Source organism: Symphodus melops (assembly GCF_947650265.1).
Source record: "Symphodus melops genome assembly, chromosome: 1".
NCBI classification, from domain to species: Eukaryota; Metazoa; Chordata; class Actinopteri; order Labriformes; family Labridae; genus Symphodus; species Symphodus melops.
The window spans coordinates 10994003-11006081 of NC_136691.1; the positions used below are offsets into that span (position 1 = coordinate 10994003).

At 38.2% G+C, this 12079-nt stretch overlaps 2 protein-coding genes across 2 annotated transcripts; one reads left to right on the forward strand and one right to left on the reverse strand.

The window, feature by feature from the left end:
• Positions 1 to 875: 875 nt before the first annotated feature.
• Positions 876 to 3516, forward strand: LOC306820877 (uncharacterized protein). Its single transcript, XM_079338931.1, has 3 exons — positions 876 to 1147; positions 1369 to 1500; positions 1981 to 3516. Exons 1-3 carry the CDS (start codon positions 1134 to 1136, stop codon positions 3131 to 3133), a joined length of 1299 nt encoding a protein of 432 aa, XP_079195057.1. The 5' UTR covers positions 876 to 1133; the 3' UTR covers positions 3134 to 3516.
• Positions 3203 to 11258, reverse strand: gata4 (GATA binding protein 4). The gene is made up of 6 exons (XM_079338940.1): positions 10512 to 11258; positions 5757 to 5923; positions 5455 to 5580; positions 5228 to 5309; positions 4914 to 5050; positions 3203 to 4751 (listed from the first exon to the last, which is right to left on the reverse strand). The coding sequence occupies exons 1-6, from the start codon at positions 11038 to 11040 to the stop codon at positions 4626 to 4628; spliced, it is 1167 nt and encodes a 388-aa protein (XP_079195066.1). The 5' UTR covers positions 11041 to 11258; the 3' UTR covers positions 3203 to 4625.
• Between the last annotated feature and the right edge of the window lie 821 nt (positions 11259 to 12079).

The following is a 12079-nucleotide window of genomic DNA, read 5'->3' on the forward strand; positions in this document are numbered from 1 at the left end:
CAGCAAGGGAATATTTGTTTTTACGATATGATCTGTTCTTTATTAAGATGTAAAGACATGCTTATTAAGGTAATCTCATCAATCATAATTGTTAATGAAAAGCTAAACATGCCCCAACAGTTCCAAGGGATTAAATTCAAAATGGTTCAAACATTTCACTGAGACAGTTACTTAGTTAGTCTCGGATATGATAAACTTCTGTTTTTACAAAGTGGATTTATCACTCTTATGCGTTCCTAACCAGGTAGGGGAGGCTGGTATTTGAAAAGAAAGAAAACAAAATTGGACACAAAGGTTGTTTTATGTTTACAGGGTACATTTTCGACTCATTGGATTTCAATTTCGACTCATTGTATTTCATATAGATTAGCAAGGTACCAGGTTAAACTTTCCCTAATAAGGTGCTGATTTAGCTTAGCGGCTTGATGATGCATTTTGTGTGCAGAGACTACAGTCCTCACTGCAGTCCAATGTTCAAGCCCATACAAATATCATCTATCTTTATACTGTCCTGTCAATAAAAGCACAAAATGGGAGAAAGAGTATTCGTTTTCATAGAAACTTGTCATTTTGGTTTAAGGAATGTTTCCAGGCATATAAACAAATAACTCATTATGTCATTTGCATCTTTCAAAGAATTTGCTCTGGGGCATGCACTGTGTCACTTTAAGGTTTCCATTAATCACTTTGTCCTTAAAATGAACCAGAAGCATCACATACATTTCATTTTAATGAACTATTTTAACTTTTCTTTAGCAAAACTTACACACTCTGCACCTAAAGAGAAAGGAAGGAATAACTCTTTGCTATAAGTCCTGAGCATTTACCAAACTGGTTTTTAAAAAAAAAGGAAAAGGGGTGGGGGCTTTACGCACACACACATACACACACACTGTGTGTGTCTTAGTTGTAAGCGTATCCATTGACAGTGTGCAGTTAAGAAAAATATCTAGCATTACTGGGAGGAGGAGCATGGTGCTGACAGTCACAGCCTGCGTTTGTCTGAGCAAACATGGTCAGAGAGAAACAGAATTGTCTCCAACTGTCGAACCAGGACATACAAAACCATGTTAAAGCCTACCACAAGAGCCATTTCTGATTGTTTCCTGAGCCAAAAGGGGTAAAGAATCTGGATGACACTTCCAATGTGAGTAGATAATTTTGACTTTCAGTTTGATTAAAAAGACTAGAAATGGGCAAATAAATGTTTCTGTGGAACCTTATTGTGTAAAATTTACTTTGATTCTGTCTCTCAGGAAGACCATCAGCTACTTTTTTCTACAGATATCCTCTTTTTTTTTCCTTTTTCTTTTTTTTAAAGAATAACTTCATTTACACTGCTCTTTGATATTTCATGTTATTGTTCAGGTTGAGTCGCAAGAGGCCTCTGTGTAGATATGATAAGGAACCTGCACTGAACACAAAGAAATGTCTGGCCGGTCTGAAAGCTCTCCAGGAGAAATATCAAAGTGACAGAGACACAGAGCAATTCAGACTGAAGTAAGTACACACCAAAAAAGAATTACAGAATATATCTGTGCAGTGTGTGAAGCTTGTTTGTGTAGTGTTGCAACAGTAGAGTTGTCAGGTTATTTCAGCTCTTGGGTTGTTTAAGGTAACATTATATTTCAGGTTTCACTCTCCCCTCCTCTTATTTATTCTACTGAAGCAAAAGAACATTTTTGTTTCGGAATACACTGAAAATCTAAGCTGAAATCAGTGGTCCTCATCTGCAATGTTTTTAAAGAAATATTTCCAGAGAAACTTGTATTTCAACAATGCACCTCAAGTCAGACAGTTTAAATAATTCCTTGGAGAAAGCCCTTTTTTTTTTTAGGTGCTTTAGCCCAGTTGCGGGAGAGTCAGGTACAGAGAATGTTATTTGTGTGAGACATCCCTTTTTAATACTATGTTCATGTTTGTACATTCACCTAAAGCAACACTTTACAGTCCTACAATAAATGCTTATTTTTGTCACAGGACAGTCTTCGGTAACCCTTGCTTAAATGGAGGCACAAAACACCTGACAGACACTCAAAGATTTTTTGAGCAGATATCATCGTGGACTGACACACACTACTCTGTGAGGAAAGTGCTGGAGCAGTTCAAGTTCTCACAAGACACAGATGACAGTTTCCTCAGTGACTCAGTGAACAAGAAGTTTCTGGCGTTTCTGCAGGACATCACAGAGGAATGTGGCCCAGAAGATAAGCAGCATTCTTGGGCTGTTATTGAGAAACAGGAGGAGGTTGTCATGTATGGACCTTATTATCCAAACTACAACAACGGATTACACAGTGAGGATATCATTATTAAACAGACTGAGGAACTGCTGAAGTCTCAGGAAGGCTCAGAAGACTGGAAAGTGTTTGTATTTACAATGAACAGCCCATGTTTGGCGAGAAACACTGATCCATGCATGCTGAATCTGGTCCAGACTGCTCATACATGGTGGAGAGTGTACGGAGTGAAGACTCATATTGGTTATGTGAAATGTTGGGGCTTCAAAGGAAGAAAAGAAAATATGTTCAGGGATATAAACTACAATCATGTGGACTGTATAGATCGAAGTGAGGACTATGAGAGCTATTTAAAAGCAGCTGAAAAGGAAACACAACTCAATCCTGTTTGTGAGAATATGTTTTTTGCCGTGAAGCGCCTCCTGAGATCTACACGTTTCCCTTTTACAAACACAGAGCAGGACTGGAGTAGCTACTTCACAAGAATGTTCAGTATTTATGAATGCAAACCAGAGAAGGAGAAAGAAATCCTCACACAGGACATAAACTCGCTTATTGAAGCTGCACAAGCTCTGCTTTCAGAATCAAACGGATGTTTATCAGAATATTTAAACAGAGGACGAGCATTCGCAATGGATTACACTTTCAGTGCGTGTATTTCTGATGCCGTTCACAATCAAATAAGACTCTCATTTCATGAGTGTTGGAGAGATTTTTTACAGAATAAACGTGCCACACTCATCAAAGAGAAGCTGACCGAAGATTTCAATCGATGCACAGTGCAACTTTTTATCAAAGATGTTGAAAAGTTTGCCGGAAAATACCTACAAATTGGAAGGATACAGTTTTCAGATGAGGTTCGACAGGGTGTCAGTTATCAACCTGCAATCTAAGATGATGTCATGCAAGTCTGAAGTTTTGGTATGCCTTTGAAGTGCAATGAATGACAGCAGACCTTAGCATTATGTCAAAAAATGCTTTGTCTTTATTAGTTCCTCCGTCAAGCTACAGTCGCACAGAGAGGAAGGTAGTGTTAGTGCACACTGAGAGATCTCTCACTGTGTCTTTACTCACAATGTATCACAAATGGTGTTTTACAGTTAAACTGGAGTGGAGTTTTTACATATACGCTCATATATTTGTTTTTGCTTTTTTGTAATTACATCTTGGATATCTCATATTTACACATTTCCCCATTGCTTAGTTTTTCTAACAAACTGTACAGTCTTGATACTTCTCTATGAATTAGTCTTCTTTACCAGAGCAGTCTAAGCCTGGAGTTCACACAAACATTACGCTCATGTCAGCAGAAGGAGTATGTGTCATTACCTCCATCCGTAGAGTGTCTTACAAGTGACAATACTGACATGTATTATATCACAATTTAAATAAGAGGGATTAGGAAAACAGTTCAGGCAACTTTCTAGGAACAGACTGGAGAGGCTGTTTCTATTGCACTGGCTGGTTATCAGGTCAAAGTACAACTCACTGTTGTTCAGGAGTGATGATGAGCTTTAGTCTCATGTAAGTTTGAGAGAAACATACCTGTATTTTACATTTGTAGCAAAAAAAAAGTGAGTGTATCTGGAAGTAATGACAAACTGCCCTTTGTGTGTAAGTAAAGGTATTTTGCAAAGCAAAGAATGTTTTTTTTCGCCCGACTAATTGTTGAACTTTGAAATAATTCAAAGCAAAGTGCTTAAGCAGATTGTCTGTATCTTCATAAACACTCATCACCAGATATAATCATCCACCCAACCCAACATAAAACATACAACAAACTGACCAAAATTGAGGTCTGTAGATTCTTAAATACCGAGTCAACATCTTTTTGTCCACTGAAGCCCAAAACAAGAACAAACGAGAGTCCAAATGAGTGTCATCTGTCTTGTAAAAGGACACATTTAAGTAGACTTGCAATAAAGTATCTGCTTGTCTTGATATTTATTATTGCTGTTGTGATTTTTACGTTTTATGAATTTGTCATCATTCTATGAAAATCAAAGAAAACTATTAAAATAAAATGGGGAGGAAAAGTCAGATCGTCATTGTTATAATGGCATAACAGGTTACTGAAATACTGTTTGCTACAGTATCTTTAAAGCCTGCCCTGGATAGGTTAAAAAGGTACGAGTGATAGGAAAGGTCTCTTTTTTTCTTGTTTTTACATTTATTTCCTTTCCGGTGTGATTGGACACACAGTACAGTCCTGTTTAATGCCTCCACTTCTTTAGTGGCACCCGCAACTTTGTCCCATGGCAAACTACTCCAGGTACTGCACAGGGTGTGGGTATCTGTGACAAAACATCTGCATCCATTGTGACAGTCCACTCACAGCAGATCCTCGTCTCTCTGGAGAGTTTTAGATTTTGGGTCGTGGTTCTTTTAGGCCAGAATTAGGTTGTTCCAGGGCTCAGCTTTGGAGTTAGAAGATCCACCATGGCCTCCGGGGGACATCTTCAGAGGAAGGACCCCACCTTGAGCTGTCATGTAGGCGGGCAGGGCTGAAATCTAAAGGCATACAGAGGTACAATGTGAGAGAAATATTGACCAAATATCTGACATTAAGACTTTATGTTGAAGAGTTTTGTTGTCTTCTTTTAAGTGATACAGTTGTAGTTCACGTCAGAATCTGTTCTCTTTTTTTGTACTTTGAATTAAAAAGTGTCCCACCTGTGCATGCGTGCTCTGATGTGCGTACAAGCTGTGAGTGTCTGGCTCTGTCTTTATCTGCCGAGGCTCGTCTGTGGTGATGGGTGCTCCGGGAGTGCTACTCGGAGTGATGGGGGTCCCTTCACTGCCTGGGGTCCCTGTTGAGAACAGTGCTGAGGTCATTTCATATCAACAGACAGTGTAATGAATAAAAATCTGCAAATGATCGCTAATTTTTTGGTTACAAAATCTCAGGGGGAAGTACATCCAAATATATCCCTGCTTATCTATCTTCATATATTCAAAATGTAAGTACATGTAGTTTTAAAGCTCACCAGTTTGTGACTTGTTGAGGTTCTTGGGTTTGCGTTTGCGAGTCTGAATCCCTTCTTTCTTCATAGCCAGAGGTCGTGGTACCTGTCAAAACACAAAGAAAATGTTAAATAATTCTCTTGAAGTTATTATTAAGTTTCTCAATTGGATATTTTCTTGCAAACAGCAAGCTTAGGTTCATGAAGTTCTATTGTTCAAATGAAAGCGAGTCTACATAATTCTCCCTCACCCCGTGGAGTTTCATGTAGAGGCCACAGGCGTTGCACACTGGCTCTCCCTCTGCGTTTCGTCGCCACAGGGTGGTGGTGGTGGTGTGACAGTTGGTGCAGGACAGGCCTATCCTCCTTGAGGCAGACTGCAAAAGTGTAAAATATGCCAGGGTCAAGTAAAAGACAAGAAAGATTTATTGATCAGGAAAAAATATCAAAAATCAATCCTGAAGAGTTCACCGTACAGTCGTTTTTTCACTGTATGATACATGTGAAATATAAAAACATGGAGAGAAAAGTTACATTTTCTGCTTGCACCCACCAGTCGTCTTTGAGGTTTGATGAGAGGTCTGTTGATGCCGTTCATCTTGTGGTACAGTCCACAGGCGTTACACAAGTAGTGGCCGGTACCATCTCGCCTCCAGAGGGGGGTCGACATCGCCCCACAGTTCACACACTCTCTGCCTTCAGCGAAGTCATCAAACAGGTCTGAAGAAGGACAAGCATCCAATTGGGGGGTGAAGAGAGTTTTTAGACATGTTAAACTAAACAGTAACTTTCTTTCATGGTAACATTATTTCAAAACTCAAAGAATAAACACAGAACATCGAGCCAAGTCGAATAGAATTCATGACAAAGAAGTTCATGTTTTACTTAAAAGGTTTTGGAAAGAGCTAACACACAAAGTGTCTGCTTCCTTTGTTGAGAGAGCGAACAATTCTGCACTGCTTCACATGTGATTCTTCAAGAAACTAGCTCTCAAATGAGCGTCTGTCTTCTCCCTCGTTAATAAGCTTGAAATAGAAAAAACATGTTCAGATCCTATCAGTAAGTTAAAGTTGGGGCAACAGTCCTCCACAAGTCCTGAAATCCAAAATCTAGTTTTTATTGTACATAAAAGATTAATGTTAGTATATACAATGAAGGTTTCGGATTAATTTGACTGCTTCATCAATGATGAATTAACATTTTGCATACAAGGTCACTCTTGTTTTTCACTGCTTTACATATTGGGTATAACTAACTGAAATACATGGTTAGGGCATCATGTCTTTGTATTGGGGTAGGCTTCAGCGCCCGCAACCGTCAACGGAATATATGGCTAATAGATTAGTTTTGTATTACTGATAAAATGTGAGATTATTATTTTTTTTTTTTTAAAGAATATCATACCAATACAATCATTGTGATCATGCATCCTTATCCAATTTGCTTTTACAATAGTTACGAAAGGTTAGGAAGTAGTATTATGTCTTTAAACCTTTAGTTGTTTTAAAAACTTTATTTAACAAGCAGTTTAGCATAGGTGTAAAGTAAATTAAAATTTAAATGCCTAATAAAGTAGCATAATAAATGTGGGTTCTTCTGTACAGCATTTGAGAAAAAATGTAACTTGCACCAGACTGTTTAATTCTAATGAGGTGGCCATTAAACGCAGTGTTGTTTCTCCACCAGCAGGAGGTGCTGTGCACAGTCCTACAGGGCCACACAGCATCTGTCTGGAATCCCTCCTTATCTCACTGCACCACATGAGATAAATAGTCCGCTGCAAATAGAGACAGGAGACAGAATAGAGCTCCTTCATTTTCTAATAGAGACTCTTTGTCTGCCCACCAGTTCCTCCCCTAACTCTTTCAGATAACAGCACAAATGATGGACAAATTCATTTCTTCAGAGAAACATTGAGATGTTTAAGTAAAGAAGATAACTGTGTGGTGTGGAAGTTTCTCTTTTCTTATATTCATTCAGGACAGTTAAACCAACAGAAATATTTTTAAAATAAAACATGTTTCAGCTATGTGAGTCAATGGCGAGAATAGCTACAGATTAGGTGGAGAACACAACATTTAATAACAATTAAAACACATTAAAATCAGCCCATACTGCAAACACTGCACTGTGCATAATGATCCTTTTTTCAGGTGGCACAAATCTGGACTCCATCTGCTCCTCCCTGCACGCCTCATCCAAGGCCGAGAGCCAAACAGAGCAGAGCAGGGCACGCTAACCTTGAGCCAGGCAGCATTTGTAGCCAACACAACGTAGAAACACAAGACAATACACAAAAGAATAACTGCAGTGCGCGTACATCTGATAAAGATTTGTTTTTCTATTGAATTGATGTCAGTGTTTGTCTTTATCAGGTGGCAGTTTACAAACACACACAGTGATGCTTTAAGAGGCCAAAGGTGAAACCGACTCATTAGACTGTGATATATGTGTGGAGAGTATCTCGGAGTACAGGTTCACATATATCACAGTGAGTTAACAAGGGGCTTAAGAAGAGTGCAACTTGAAATGCAAGAAACTGCAGTTTCCATTTTCGAAGGAGTGACACTTTCACTCATGTTAGGTTTCTAGTTTCTTTGCACATCATCAAGTCTATTAATTTATGAGATACTTCTACATCCTATCAAAATTAGATGGATTCTATACATGATCTTAAAAACATGGTGTTGTGATTCGAAATGTGGAGCTTTGAAACAACTCAAATCAGCCTCAGCCTGGACTCAAATTCTGCCCGCACATTTTCAGTATGAATCCATTCAAGAAAAAAAATCATGGATTGACTTTTTGGTTGATATCAGATGCTCACATGTAGACTCTTGTTCCCTGTATGTGAGGGAAAGAACTTTTAACATTTAATTTCGCATGGACTAAAATTGTGATCTTTATAAAATATCAAATAAAACCAAAAGATCAGTTAGGTTCCAATGAATGTGTCATGTGTTAACATAAAAACTATTATTTGAGAATTTTGAAAAATGAAAAAATAATTTAATTGACCAATAAAGTCAGGATTTGAACATATTCACACTGAAAGCAAAGGAATTCTCTTAGCGTTTCCTTTTCTCCTGTTCACAAACACGGGACACTTTCACTGCCTGACTGACCAATCAGTCTGACATTCGGTCAAATCTGATTTGATTATAAAACAATCACACGTCAGGAAAGAGGACCAGTGATTAAACAGCTTGTTCTGTGAGCTGAGTGTGACTGTGATCACATGAAGACGTCACTATGGATCAATACTGCTATCTCTCACACTTTGATCACAGCTGATTGTTTCAGTCATCCTCAAATAGTTTGTCTGGAAGGGGAAAACTTTAAAATGTTCACCTATTGAAACTTAATGGGAAGCATTTAGTCATAAATTTTAAAAAGACAGATGCAAACAAAGAAGTAATCAGCTGTTAATCAGCTGTTTATTTGATGAATAATGACTGATATGGTAATGATGATCCAGCCAGCCAGATTAGGTTGTAATGACTTGATAATAAAATAAAAACATGTATAAATGAAAAAATGAATAAAAAGCTTCAGATGAGCCTGATTCAGTGGAGGCAAAATCAATGAGTAGTGATATTCGGTCCAGAGTTCAATGAAACTAAAGAAGTCCGTAGATTCCCCCCCCCCCCCCCCCCCCCCCCCCCCCCCCCCACACACACACACAAAAGTTGACTGAGGCTATAGTTGCTACTCCAATATGAGTAGTTGTTTTTTTCATAGGAAATTGGTTACCCCTATTATTTAAAAAAAAAATGACTCTTCAGCACATAAAGCTGCAAAGTTCTGATCAGGATTATTATCCTTAAACACGAGGCAGCAGTCAAGCACGCTGCTCATAAATGAGGCTGTCTCTGCATAATAACCGTGTGATTCATTCAGGTTCAGTTAAATATTAATTTGTACCACTACAATAATCCTTCAGTCATGATTTATTAAAAAAAAAAAAAAGACTCGTGTATTATGAGTTTTGTGTGTGTTTGACTGGGTGTTCAGCTTATAAATACATTCAATTAGTATCTCAGTAAATGAGGCCTAATTCAAATTTTTTTTTTAAAGAAAAGAAAAAAAGCTTTATTTGTCCCCGGGGGGCAATTCAAGAATCCCGTCTAATGCTTGCTCCTTTGCTTGTTTGTAATGTATAAATACGATGTTTCTATTATTAATTTAAAGTGTCTAAAAATGTCTTTTTTTCTTTTATGTCACATAAAGTCAAAATGGAAAAAACAAAAGCAACTAAAATGATACATCACGGTATATCGTTCTTACTTGTGAACACACAATTAAAATGATTAGGCTACAATTAAACACAAATTGTATCAACACGTTTATGAATATTTGTAAACAAAAATCATTAAAGTGCAGTAGACTCTAGAATGATCAGGCGGAGTTAGGATAAACTGACTGTTGTTTTTTTAAGAACCGAACACAACTGGACTTTTTATGGAAGAAACTTTGCTTCATATGAAATGAACAATCGCGTTTGTTGTTGGTTTTTTTGGGGGGGTTTTTTTAGGCTACTTCCTGCTTCATTTTAATTGGATCTGTATTTTCGTTTTGCAGAAATGTGAATGATCGTCACGCAGATAAAATAAAGCAATAATATAAATATAAATATATATATCAATAAAGTTTGAACTTCTCTCATTATTCAAAAAAGCATCTGACTTTTGCATATCTCAATATGGATAATAAAACACAAATCATACAGTCAGTGCTAAATTGTTAAACCTCTATTTGTGTGGCTATTAAGGCTATCTATTTTCAGACTTTTCTGATCATTGCAATAGCGTTTAAAGTATGTCCTGTGAATCTGGACTTATTCACAGGACAATATAATAATATAATAATAATTAATATATTTTCCTTTTTTTTAATTGAACTTTATTACGGCAGATAATTTGTGTTAAATAAATTGGGCCTATACTGATAATTTTACGTAAATTGAAGAAGTATTAATAGGCCTATGGTTTATATTTTAAGAAAGGAACTGCAGCAAAATAGGTGTATGCCTACGTAAATAACCACAGGTTTTTGTATTTCAACATTATTAGGCCTATTTTGTTAAGCAAAAAAAGTTCATTTATCGATCTTGCCTTGTATCAAATGAATCCTTCTTTAATTCATGACAAAGAGGCCTTTAAATCGGTCTACACAAACAATAAATGCATCCCTTTCTATTTTTTTTCTGTTCAAGCCGACAATTTAAAATATTCTGACAACATCAAAAGAAGTTTTGTTGACAGCAAAAAACATCAATATGGAATACTTAAATCAAATCATGTCTCACCTATGTTTGGGTGTCGTGCTGCACCCGGGGGAGCTCCGGTCTGTAGCCCGTGGAGGACCGGGTTCTCAAATGGGGATGTCGTCCACGTTCCACCCATGTTGGGGCTCATGTATGCCGGGTAGGGGCTGTGATAGGACCCGCTGAGGCTTCGGGCGCCGTAGTGCTCCCTCCCGTTGGCGGTGATGTTTAAAGGGCTGGCATAAGAAGCTGCTGCCGTTTCCCGGACTGAGGCAACCCCGGAGGACATAGGCGGACTGGTGGAGAAGCTGAAGCGTGGGGACACCGGGGAGGAGTGGTTGTATGAGGACACCGACTCTGCGCCCGGCTGCGCCCAGGCAGAGTGGCTCGTCACGGGGCTGCTCTGCTGCGACGCTCCGGGCGTCTGGAGATAAGGCAGCGCCGGGATCATGGGGGTGACGACCCGGGTGGTGGGCACGTACACCGGAGAGGTGCCCGTGGAGCCGTTGTGGAGGAATCCGGCCTCATACGAGGGGGGTCCATGGTTGGTTGTCATTATGCCTTGATACATATCCTCTCCTTGAAACTGGACATCCGTGTTGATAAAAAGGATGGATGCACTCAAGCTCTGGAGTACTTTATGAGCATTAACACACAACTGTATGGTCCACAACAATCCGAAGAGATCTGTCGTCCCTGTTTAAGATCAGATCTGCTGTTAAGAAGCAAAGCAACATTCAGAAAATGAGAATAAAGTGAGAGAGCAGACACGAGAGAGAGGAGTGAGAGTCTGTGATCAAGATCCAGCTGTTATCATCTCTCTCTCTCTCTCTCTCTCTCTCTCTCTCTCTCTCTCTCTCTCTCTCTAAACCTCTCTGATAAAAAAAAAATATATATATATATATATATGCAAACATATGTATACCCTAATGATGTATGGCATTCTATTTTCAGTGTCATTTTGTAATTGTAACAAGATATTTCAGACGTGATTTTTTTTAAGCTATGGCTATAGCTATCCCTCCCTTGCACGAGACCATGCAGTCCAAAAACATATGACCTAAGTTTGGTTATTGACAATGAACTTTTTCTAAAGTCCATATCTTGAGCGCTAAAGTTGCGATTATATCTTTAATTTTATTTAGCCTTACATCAGTCAAAGGTTAAAGCATTTCTTCATTTTCAGCCTAACATCTTAGCATTATCTAAACATTTAAGACATGAAATAACATTTCAAATAAAGGATAAATGTCTCAATTTATAACGTCAGCCTAATGATTGTTTATTCGTATAAAAATCAACATCAAAATCAAAATCAACTTTAAAAATATCAGGCTTCGTGATTTATTTAGCATCCCGTATTTAAGAAGTTGGACATGTTTTGTTTTTTTTCTTAGGGAAAGTATGATTATTCAACTAGGCCTATGTGATGGACGTTATGCACTATTAGGCCTATAACATTGTTCATAGTTGTCGATTAACCGTGCAGTCTAATTCGCCCCCATTATTGGACAGCGTGTAAAAACAGCATGGATATTTATACAAAGACCTCAGATGTGTAAGAGGAGCAACTCTGGGAAGACATAAGAAGCTGAACATTCACTGCTAAA

Bases quoted from the DNA above. Each gene is read 5' to 3' on its own strand.
- LOC306820877 (XM_079338931.1), top strand. The intron at 1,501-1,980 runs GTAAGTACACAC...TTTTTGTCACAG, and splicing joins ACAGAGCAATTCAGACTGAA to GACAGTCTTCGGTAACCCTT.
- gata4 (XM_079338940.1), bottom strand. From the start codon at position 11,040: ATGTATCAAGGCATAATGACAACCAACCATGGACCCCCCTCGTATGAG. The intron at 5,581-5,756 runs GTGGGTGCAAGC...ACACTTTTGCAG, and splicing joins TCAAACCTCAAAGACGACTG to TCTGCCTCAAGGAGGATAGG. The intron at 4,752-4,913 runs GTGGGACACTTT...GTATGCCTTTAG, and splicing joins ATCAGAGCACGCATGCACAG to ATTTCAGCCCTGCCCGCCTA.